An 11,627-nucleotide genomic window follows, 5' to 3' on the forward strand; every position below is an offset into this window, starting at 1 on the left:
AAGCTGACGCTTTTCTAAGGAATTCCAAGGAGCAGTTCTTCAGCTGGTCTAAAGTGGCATAGTCCCATCCAGATCACTCTAAGTCACTGGAAGAACTGTCCCTGTATTGCACATGGTATCCTTACTGTTTGCATTTGATATCATTACAACTTGTGATTGGAGCTTGGGTCTACATCTTAAGATTTTAACTGTGAGCTAATTTATCTGCAGTTAGAACAAAACTTGCTGACTGACTCTCTCTCTCTCAAACACGCACACGTTCTCTTTCTTTCTCTCTGTAAAGCAGCCAAAATGCAGATGAACTCATCTCCAAAAGCAGACTGTACCTTTGGTGGAGCACTTGGTTCCATCTCAAATTTATCAGGGAATGTTCTGCTGAGGGCCAAGTGTCTGGCATGCATGTAATACTGCAACATAAAAGAGAAACCTTTACAAGTCAAGGAGGACGGTGGATTTACACAGAAAAAAAGGAATGTAACATGAATATCTTCTCAAAGGTGATGCTTAACAAAGCCTGAACCTGTGTTTAGCTAAAGAGAATCCAAATGGTTTTGCTACCTGTAACAAACACATCACTGTGAAGTAATGAGCTCCAAAGTAGACCTGAAGCTGGAACAGAAGCTGAATAAGGTTCTTTTAAGTCTAAGGTGTACCAAGTTGGAAAACAGCACTCATCTCAGTTGGTGTAGTTTGGTGTAGAGTGACAGGCATTCTTTATCCCTCAAGACAGAACTGCGTCTTTTTAAAACCAGGAAATTTTACATCTCTAAATATGTATGTGTATATACTTAAGCTTTGGGCTCATTCTTGCATACAGAGCACGTGTAACAGTTACAAAGAAGAAACATTTATGAATTTCTGAGGCTTGGCATATAAGAATTTGGTAAAAACATTTGATGGATCCATTATATTCACCAGTCTCCATCACCTATATTAAAAAAATAGCTTGTGTCAGTCTTATATTGTGTCAGGAGTAATATAAACAGAAAGGATCTCACACAGATACCAAAGCAGAGCAAGGTCCAAAATCGTTACAAAACTGATATATATGGATCCTTCCACTCCTTTGCTCCTGTGGACTTAATATTGCTTTACTATTTCTTAGTAGGTGGTACTGTGGTGTTTTCTATGTCAAATCAAAAACACTGTTTTGCCTTTAAGGTACAGATTTAGTTTAGGAGTTCTGACGATCCACAAGGCCCAGCAGCCTTTCAGGAAGAATGGATAGAATCAGAGGACCATTAAGGTTGGAAAAGATCTCCTAGATCATCTGGTCCAATCATCACCCTACCACCAATGTCACCCACTAAACCATGTCCCTAAGCACCAGGTCCAACTTTTCCTTGAACATCCCCAGGGATGGTGATGCCACCACTTCTCTGGGCAACCCGTTCCAATGCCTGACTACTCTTTCTGTGAAGAAATAGGATCCTTGAAAAGAGTCCAGATGACCTTGGAGCACAAATCTTACTCAGTTAGTGTAGGGTGCTGTTTTTCTCAGAGGCACAAGCTTTTTGCATTGACTAGCATGAGGGGTACAAAAAACTCAGTGAGATTGGCTTCTGCTCTAACCTATTCAGTTAAGTCAAGTCCCTCCATACCACTGGACAATGGAAGCATTACAATGAAATGTAAAGACGGGCTTTGTCTTTAGCACCTTTGATGGGTGCCTTTCGGAACAGGGGTGCCTTCTTGCAGAGTAGCATGATGCTGAAGACAGACACTGCGTCTGGAGTTTTTAATACCTCTATTAATAGTTTTACACACCCTGCCTAGGTATCTCCAGTCCAACAGATCTGAAAGCCTCTCAGTTCGGTTTCTTTGGATGATCCTCTGGCGACGGGACTGCTGACAAAATCCATACAGGAACTGAGTCAGCTGGTTGCATGATTCATCAGGTGAGCGGAACCTCCTGTCAACTATGTAGATCCCTAAAAAACACAAAAAAGGAGATGAGCTGAATTGAAACTGACCTCTTACATTTCCATTCTACCTTCTGTCACATAGACTTAAAAACATTACATGTGTTAGATGTCCTTTTTAATGTTGGGAGGCAGTTGGTTATAACTGGAACATTTGCTACTATTTTGATGGCATTCAAAGATGTAGAGAAATATGTATTTTTTTACTTCAATTTTCTTTACCTTTCAAGTTGAAATACAGCAGATTACTCAAAACTTAGAGGCTTTCTTGTTGTTGTTTTTCTTGTGTAAATATATCCAAAAGGATTCAAGATTTTCTCGAAAAAGACATACCACTTCTATCTCCCATCATTTTTAAAATACTGGCTGCTTAAAAAATATCTAATGCTTTCCAAGTTTGCACTAGAATTTATAAATGTGGATGGTCAGAATCAGTCTGTAGGACATGGGCTGTGTTTTCAGTACAAATACAGGTGTCTTGAACAGAGACAAGCTAACTCACACACATTAATCAATGTACAACTCTGGCTGAGAGAGGGCAGAGGTAAACTTTGCCTCTGTGTAGTTTGCCAAGATCAATACATTATTCTTGTCCCCAGGGTGTTGAAAAGAAAAGGAGGACAGACTTCAGTTATCTCAATAGATAAGACAGACACACAACTACCTTAACTGAACTGCTTGGTGTTCCCTAGGAATGTATAAGTTATGCCAATGCCCACACCCATGTTTTTGCAGAGAAGAGCAAGTGATCCATGCTCTCTGTATATATATATAAAATATATAATATTATATTAATATAATTAATATAATATTATGTTATATATATATATAATAATGTCCTGCTGGAGCTCCTGCCTGGCCCTGCCCTGTCCAGTCTATGGGAGTAGCCTTGGGCTCTGTGTGGCTCATGGTGACCTAAGCCCCATGTCTGGCCAGTCTCTGTGTGGGATTGCACACTTGACGAAACAGTGCTGGGAATGGGGGAGACCACAGGCCACAGACAGAAGACACATGCGGTGTGAGGAGCAGGACAACACACCCCTTTCCTGGGGACGTGCCACCCTCGATAGGCAAAGTCAAAGGCCAGCACCCATCCAGGTAGAGCAAAGGTAAGAAATACAAGTGCAAACAGCAATGGCCCATCTGGTCAACCACATTCCCCAGATTTGCCACAGCTCACGTGCCATGGTTGGGCATAACAACGTGAGAAAAAGGCAATAGTAAATCTATCCAGGGAAATATAAAATATTACAAATGTTATGATGGATGGCATGAAAGCTCTACAGAGGGCTTGAGGCCACATGGCAAATGGCAATACAACACCAGCTGGCATTACACTACATATCTGTGCCAAAGGAGGTGTTAGTAATCTCATGAATGCCAGTGGTTGTCTTTACGTAGACTGAGGGAAAAGCAAAGAAACAGATGTAATGAAAACCAAAAGGCACGCTCATGCTTTTCATAAACTGGAAACACATTCTACAGGTGGGGTGTGATATAAACAACGTGTCCATGGAGATCCACCAGCTGTAGCTGGGATCTGCATGTGCATGCATGTGATCTGACACAGCCTGGCCAGCAGCAGAGACCCTGCAGGTGGCTGCTAGGGCACGGGGGGTGGGGGGGTGGGGGTGGGGAGGAAGGCAATGGGAAGCCTTGATGGGAAGATGGGAACCCAGTCTGGTTGGTCCCAATAACTTAAGAGAGCATGTGGGAACATAGGAATTGCTGCAGGGCTGTTGGACCGAGGGCTTCAAGGCTGGGAGACAGCGCTGGCTGTCCACACCACTAATTGTGGGACGGGTTCTGCTGCTGTTTGAGGGGTCCAGGCAGGAAGTGGGAGGGCAGAGGGTCCGAGCCGCTCCTTGAGAGATCCTGGTGGGGGTGCTGGGTGGAGAGAGGGTCCAAGCTGCTTATTAAAGGATCCTAGCAGGGTGCTGGGTAGAAAGAGGGGCTGTGCCGCTACTCGATGGATCAGGGCAGGGGTGCTGGGTGGGCAGAGGATCCAAGCCGCAACTTGAGGGATCCAGGTGGGGTGCTGGGTGGCCGGGAGGGGGAGGTTCCGTGCTGCTACCTGAGGGATCTGGGCAGAGAGGGTTTGAGCCACTTCTAGAGGGGTCTGGGCAGAGAGGGTTTGAGCCACTTCTAGAGGGATCTGGGCAGGGGCGGTGGGAGGACAGAGGAGCCAGGCCACTACTTGACAGATCCAGCAAGGGTGCTGGGTGAGCAGAGGGGCAGGAAGAGTGGCTGTGCTGCTACCTGAGGGGTCTGGGTAGGGCTGCTGGGTGGAGAGAGGGTCTGTGACACTAATTAAGGAATCCCAGCTGGGGTGCTGGGCAGAAAGAAGGCCTGTACCGCCACTTGACAGACCTGGACTGGGGAGGTGGGAGGGCGGAGGGTCTGTGCCGTTATTTAAGGAGTCACAGCAGGAGTGCTGGTTGGAAAGAGGGGCTCTGTGCCTCTTATGGGATGTGGGCAGGGGTGGTGGGAGGGAAGAGGGGCTCTGCAGCTACTTGAGGCATCAGGGCAGGGGAGGTGGAAGGACAGAGGGTCTGAGCTGCTACTTGGCAGATCCCAGCAGGGTACTGGTTGGGCAGAGGAGTGGAAATGGTGACTGTGCTACTACCTGAGGGGTCTGGGTGGAGAGAAGGCCTCTACCACTAAGTAAGATACCACGGCAAGGGTACTGGGTAGAGAGGGAGGCTCTGTCTCTACTTGTGGGATCCAGGCAGGAGTGGTGGAAGGACAGGTGGCCTCTGCCACTACGTGTGGGATCTGGGAGATTGGTGGACAGAGGGCTCAAGCCACTTATTAAGGGATCCCAGCAGGGTACTGGGTGGAAGGGGGCTGTGCGCTGGGTGGGTAGAGGATCCAAGCCACAGCTTGAGGGATCCAGGAAGGGTGCTGGGTGGAAAGAGGGTCTGTGCCGCTGCCTGAAGGATCTGGGGAGGGGTGGTAGGTGGACAGGGCTTGAGCTACTTCCAGAAGGGTCTGGAATTAAAGGATCGTGGTGGGGTGGTGGGCGCAAAGAGGTGCTCTGTCACTTGCTACCTGTGGGATTGGGAGAGGGGAGGTGGGAGGACAGAGGGTCCGAGCTGCTACTTGAGGGATCTGGGCAGGGGTGCTGGGTGGACAGAGGGGCTCTGCCGCTAACTAAAGGCTGCTGGCAGGGGTGGTGGGTGGAAAGAGGGTCCAAGCCCCTACTTGTGGGATCTCGGAAGGGGAGGCGGGAGGACAGAGGGTCTGTGCTGCTAATGAAGGAATTATAGCAGGGGTGCTGGGCAGAAAGAGGGACTCAGCCACTACTCAGGTGATCAGGACAGTGGAGATGGGAGGACAGAGGGACCAAGCCACTACTTAAGCAATGCTGGTAGTGGTGTGGATGGAGAGAAGGGCTGTTCTGCTACCTGAGGGATCTGGGCTGGGGTGGTAGGGGACACACGGACTCTCACTAGCTGAGGGACCCTGGCTGGGGTGATGGGTGGACATAGGGTCTACCCTATAGACCCTCTCTGGGTGGGGAGAGGAGCTCTGTCACTGCTTGAGGGATCTGGGCAGGGGAGATGGGAGGGCAGAGGGTCCGTGCTGCTAATTAAGGGATCCCAGCAGGGTGAGGCTCTGACACTACTTGAAGGATCCCAGCAACAATGGTGGGTGGCGATGGGCTCAGGGCAGCTACTTGAGGAAGCCGGTCGGGGTGTTGGGAGGAAGGGGAGGGGGTGTGTGTCTGTCTCTCTGTGGCTGGGGTGCTTGGTGGAGACAGGGGCTCTACTGCTAATTAAAGGATCTGATAACGGGGTGGTGGGAAGACAGAGGGGCTCTACTGCTACTGGAGGGATCACGGCATAGCTGCTGGGTGGACTGAGAGTCTGTGCTGCTTATTAAGGGATCCCAGAACAGGTACTGGGTGGAAAGAGGGGCTCTGTGGGATTTTAGCAGGGGTGGTGTGTGGAGAGAGGGTCCAAGCCACTACTTGAGGCACTAATTAGAAGATCCCAGCAGCAATGCTGGGCAGATAGAGGCCCCTGTGCACCCCTGTGCTCTTGCCAGTGGCAGGCAAGGCAGCGTGTGTTGCAGGGTATTTGCCCCCAGACTCTCTGCTGGCAGCCCTGGCAGGGGGGGACCAGAGAGAAACCCCCTGGCCCTGGCCCAGGGCAGCATATTGGGTTTACGTGGCAAGGTTTTGGTAGTGGGGGGCTGCAGGGGTGGCCTCTGTGAAAAGAGTCCAGCAGCTGCCCCATGTTAGATAAGGGCCAGTTTCAGCTGGCTCCGAAGGGACTTGCTGCTGGCCAGAGCCGAGCCAATAAGTGGTGTTATTTGTGCCTCTGTGAGAGCAGATTTAAGAAACAGGTGGGGTTGTGCCAAAAACTGCAGTGCAACAGCAGCTGGGAGAGAGAGGAGTGAGAAGCAGCCCTGCATCCCCCAAGGTCAGTGCAGAAGGAGGGCAGGAGGTGCTCCAGGCACGGAGCAGAAGTTCCCTGCGGCCTGTGGAGAGGCCCCTGGTGGAGCAGGCTGTCCTCCTGCAGCCCATGGGTCCCACATGGAGCAGATCTCCACACTGCAGCCCATGGAGGAGCCCCCAGTGGAGCAGGTGGATGTGGCCTGGAGGAGGCTGCGGCCTATGGAGAGCCCCTGCAGGAGCAGGCCCCAGGCCGGAGCTGCAGCCTGTGGAGAGGAGCCCATGCAGGAGCAGGGGGTCTTGGGGGAGCTGCCGCCTGTTGGGGATCTGTGCTGGAGCAGTTTGCTCCTGATGGATGGACCCTGTGGTACAGACCCATGTTGGAGCAGTTCTTGAAGAACTGCTTGCGTGGGAAGCCCACACAGGATCAGTTTGGGAAGGACTGTATCCAACAGAGTGACCGTGAAGGAGTGGCAGAGATGAAGCATCAGGGACTGACCGCAGCCCCCAAGTCCCCTGCGCCACTTTGGGGGGAGGAGGTGGAAGAGAGTGGATGGGGGGAAGGTGTTTGTAGCTTGTTTTCTAAAAAACAGCATTACCTCAAGAATTTCCAATTATGGAAAGTGTGCTTCAAGGGTTAAATAAGACTATATTAATGCTTAATTCAAGACCTGGTTAGATGAGGCCTTGAGCAACCTCATCTAGTGGGTGGCATCCCTGCCTATGGCAGGGGGGGTTGGAACTAGCTGATCTTTGATGTCCCTTCCAACTCAAGCCATTCTGTGATTCTATGAAGTGCTAGGAGACTCTATGCTTCTATGATTCTAACTGATTTTTGGTGCTCTGAATGTATTCCCCCAGTGAACTGCATTGCAATAGTGAAAGCATGAAAATGAGAAGCTGAAGCACTGTTGCTGTACTTTTTGATTTCCTAATGCAGATTTTTCATTTCCTAATACTATTTTGATACGGTGTTAAAAAAAAAAATAAAATTACCATAAGCAGCTGGGTCAGCAACATGTTCCTGCATAAAACAGCCGAATCCAGAAAGGTTTGTGGTCACACTGGGAATGCCCATCACAGTACATTCAGCTGCCAAAAGAAACAGACAAAAAGTGTTTCAGGGCAGTATGTTTTGAATGATTTTACCCTGAGAGAAAAAAAAGAAAAAGAAACAGGCTGGCAGAGGTCCCATAAAACTAGAGCTGCTCTGAAAATGACAAGGGAAAACTATTATGCTTTGTTGTGGATTTAGAGGAAAAGAAAAAAAGAAGAAAGAAAAAAATGGAATTTTAAAGAGAAAATTTTGCACTGTGAAATTAGCCTCATGTTTCCCAGCAGCTAAATTGAAAACTTTCTGGGAGTCCATGTTGAAACAGAGAATCCCAACATATGGTCTAGACTGTTTGTTTGGAGTTGAAATTGAAGCCTGTTATACACAAATATTCATTAGGTGTTCATGACTATTTGGAAAATTGAATCACTTAGTTGCATGAGCAGGTTAAACTTTGTATTTTGATATTCATTGTTTGTAAACTGGTCCCTATAGCAACAACAAAGAAAGCATCATTAATTTAGGATTGCTTTCAAAGTAGATGTGGAACCAGTATCATAATATTATAAAATGTACACATCTTTTGTAGTTATTTCTGTCATTGCTGTGAGCAAGAATAACTGTTTACTCAGGTTTAAAGAGTTTTTTGCTGATGAAATTAAGCCTATCCTATGGTAGCAGGCAGATAAAATAAAATACTCTAGTCTTTGAAATGCTGAAAGCCATCTACACACCATTCATTCATATGACAACAAAGCTGGTGTCTATAAAACAGAGCTACAAATCCACCTAAAAACCACCACTTTTTGTTTCTCAGAGAATTAAGTGGGTGTATCAACAAAGAGAATAATTTTTGCAATAAAAGAAATAGAAGCTATTCTTTTAACTAGCATAAATCACAGCTTTCCTCAAAACTGTTAACAGACTAACTTTTCTGGCTGGGTTACTTCAAAGTTACGTGGTTGTCAAATTTTCTTTATACTTTAGCTGAGACTTGAACAGGAAGAGAAACTGCCGGAATGCAAGACCATTGTCTTAGCTGGAATTAAGTAGGTCTCTTACTTGGAGAGAAATAGCTCTGGAGAATGATCAACTTTGCAAAAATTTTTATTCTGATTCATTGGCTTGCAGCAAATGCACTTCAGAGGAGCATCTAAACTTTTAGATGTGTATCGAGATTACAGAAGATATTTTGGAGGACATAAAAGACACCTAGTATTTGATCTTCAAAAGTATTCAAGTTTACAGTTTGCACTGATTTCATTACATGTTAAGTGCCTTTTGTAAATTTTGGATTTTTAACTTTCTTTTTTTTTAATGTCAGAAACTACAAGCTTTCTGTATCTTTAGAAATTTCCCTTTAAATCTGTGATATTCACCATCACTTTATGTGTTTGTGGTAAATATCTTAGATATGATGTTACATATGTCTATCAGACTTAATTGCTATCTTGAATTAAATCCACTGAAGTATGTCTGCTGGTAGCAACGGAGTGGTTACTTTAAGTTTTTCAATATGCATGTTCCTCTAAATCTTCTTTTAAAATACCTGAATCAAGTTAAAAATTAAGTTTAATTTTTTTTCTAAAGCCACAGAAAATCAAAAGATTACATGTTAGTATGGGAAAGGGTCCAGCGCAGGGACAAATTTGAGTAGTTGTCAGTCAGTAGATGCCATTTTATACCACCTGGCCCCCAAATTTTGCCAGCAGTAAGACCTTTGCACTGCAGAGGAAACAGAGTCAAAAGAGTTTTTTCAGCACTCCAGAAGAAACTGGCTGTAAAGCTACTCTGCATCAACAGAATGTGTATTCATCTTTGATACTAGTTAAATGTACAGATTGCCTACCTGGAGTGTAACCCCAGGGTTCATAGTATGATGGAAACACACCCAGGTGACAGCCTCTAACAAACTCCTCATAGTCCAAGGGCAGCAATGGGCTGGTTGAAGAAAGAAACTCTGGATGTAGGATCACCTGGATATTCAAAACTTACATTAGAGGTGAAAGGAAACTACCAATACATTTTAATTATCAATATACTTAAGCAGTTTCTTCACTCTGGTCTTTTGCTAAGTACTTGGACAACACCTCCTTTGCCCATCCTGTTACCTAATTCAATTCCCACTCTAAAATACATTATCTCGTAATGAACCCATATGCGTGGGTCTTGTCCTGGAAATAATACTGATAATGAACGGTATTTTCTGGACAAGTCTTTGGCTTTATCCTTCCTGATCAAAAAAGACCATGCACATGGTGAATTATGGCTAAGGCTGTGACGTTTAGCAATTCTAAATTGGTTCTCTTGGTTGGCTGTTCCAAGATACAGACAGAGTACAGGGATGTCTTGTTCTAGAGGAGGCCTCATGAGGACACAGCACTCCTGAGCTTCCAACTGAAATATAGGAATGCTCATGGTATTCAGAGGGTCTTTTAAGAACTGAAAGAATTTTGAAACCAGGCATATTATAACCCGATCATCACAATCCTGTGCCTGGGCTAACTGATCTTGCTGAAAGACCAAGCTTATTAGTTTAGGTTAACGTCCCTGTTCCAGGACCCAAGCTAATTTATTTGCATGACTCTGTTCAGCTTGGTGTTACTGCCCCATATTCCACTGACAGGTAAAGAACCTTGTGTAGGCTGTCCAGTCAGCTCTGGTAGAAAGAAGTATGAAGGAAGGGTTTAACCTCTGGGCCTTTTTATTCCCCAAATTAGCATACTTCAACCATTATTCCACGTCAGGGATATGCCTTTATCTATTCTTAATAACATAGTCATGCTACTCACTTGCATAAATCAACACGAGTGTATTCAACCAGTAAATGGCCAGTAAACTTCTCATATGCAAGCTTATTTGATCCCACTGATTCAAGTAAGATTTTCCATTGGCATCACTGTTTTTTTCACATGACAATTGTGTGGACATGTCATACATGTCTCAAGATGACTTTCTCTTTCAAGTTTAGAGAACTTTTATCGATACATTCAGCTCATTTAGTATACATTCTGTTCAAGTAGTAGGTAATTTTGCAGTGGTAATGCCAGTTTTGTACAACCTTTCCAGTCAAGTTTGCTGAGAAGCAGGAGGAGGTATCTGCAGTGTTATACATAATCTGCTTTCTAATGACTTCAAGCTGTTAGTTCTGAGTAATTTTTTAATACATTTATACACAGTGCCTCCTTCTACCCTACATTTGTTACATCTTGTATATTACTATCATATTACATTCTCAGAGCTCATTGGAGACACGTGCTTAGTAGATACAAAGTTAAGCTATGAAGAAGCATACTAGGAAGTTGAGGAAAATGGTTATGCAGTTATCCTCATGAGTTTAACAGCCAGCATACTGGGAACAAGAGATATATCATTGTCAGAGATACTATGCACCTGACTACCAAAAGAATGTTTGGAAGAGGAAAAAATTGCAAGAAGAGATAGCCATAGTTAACGGAGAAAATGCCACAGACTGCCAGACCAAAAAAACTTTGACAGACCTGTGGAAGTTGGAGCTGATCATTTCTGTGGTCTGGCAAAACATACATGGAAGTATAGGAAAGAATTTATTTACATAAGTTTAGCTTCAGCAATTGAATTAAACATGAGCACAGCATGAATAGGAAATATTTCTGGTCAGGATCAGAATCCTGGTTAGCTTTTACAGCAAATGCTGAACGTCAGGGCGCTGTTCTTAATACAAGAACCAATACTCAGAAAAGGCTGTGCTGAAACTCTAGACCTCCAGTTTTGAGCAAATTAATCTGTTACAGAGTTTAACATCCAGGTGCAAATAACCTATGGTACTTTCTGGATGTCAGGGGTAGATTCAGTAGTTCCTTGTTCAGCACAGGATGCAGCAGTGAAAACAGTCAAATCCCTAGCATTAGATTTCTGATTTGAAATTAACTTAATTAAACAGCAACTGAGGATATCTGTAAAGTAACTAGTTATTCCTGGAAAGGGAGGAAGAGGGAGAAGTACTCTAGTAGTATATTATTGCCCCTCTATCAAGAATTTGACTGTGCTTCCCATGCTAATGATCCAGACTGACTGTTTAAAAAAAAAACAAACAATTTTGTATCTAAAATGGAAATGACAGAACGTACCTTTACTCTGTCTGTCCGGTTATTGAAAAGGCCAATGCGTCGAATGGTATTGAGGATTGGATCATTGCCATCATCAATCATGTTGTGGGTGGTCACTGGAGGCAGACAATGTCGCTAAAAAGAGAAAAGGCAATATATGAGGG

General features: G+C 45.1%; 1 protein-coding gene across 1 annotated transcript in view; it reads right to left on the bottom strand.

Moving 5' to 3' along the window:
• GYS2 (glycogen synthase 2) overlaps nt 1-11,627 on the bottom strand; it is a 50,032-nt gene that overhangs the window by 951 nt on the left and 37,454 nt on the right. The window contains exons 11-15 of the mRNA XM_035540821.1: nt 11,485-11,598; nt 9,225-9,351; nt 7,318-7,413; nt 1,768-1,931; nt 327-407 (exon numbers count right to left, since the gene is read on the bottom strand). Coding sequence (XP_035396714.1) covers nt 327-407; nt 1,768-1,931; nt 7,318-7,413; nt 9,225-9,351; nt 11,485-11,598 — 582 coding nt within the window. The remainder of the gene's footprint in view (nt 1-326; nt 408-1,767; nt 1,932-7,317; nt 7,414-9,224; nt 9,352-11,484; nt 11,599-11,627) is intronic.

This window comes from Cygnus atratus, chromosome 1, assembly GCF_013377495.2.
Source record: "Cygnus atratus isolate AKBS03 ecotype Queensland, Australia chromosome 1, CAtr_DNAZoo_HiC_assembly, whole genome shotgun sequence".
Classification (NCBI taxonomy): Eukaryota; Metazoa; Chordata; class Aves; order Anseriformes; family Anatidae; genus Cygnus; species Cygnus atratus.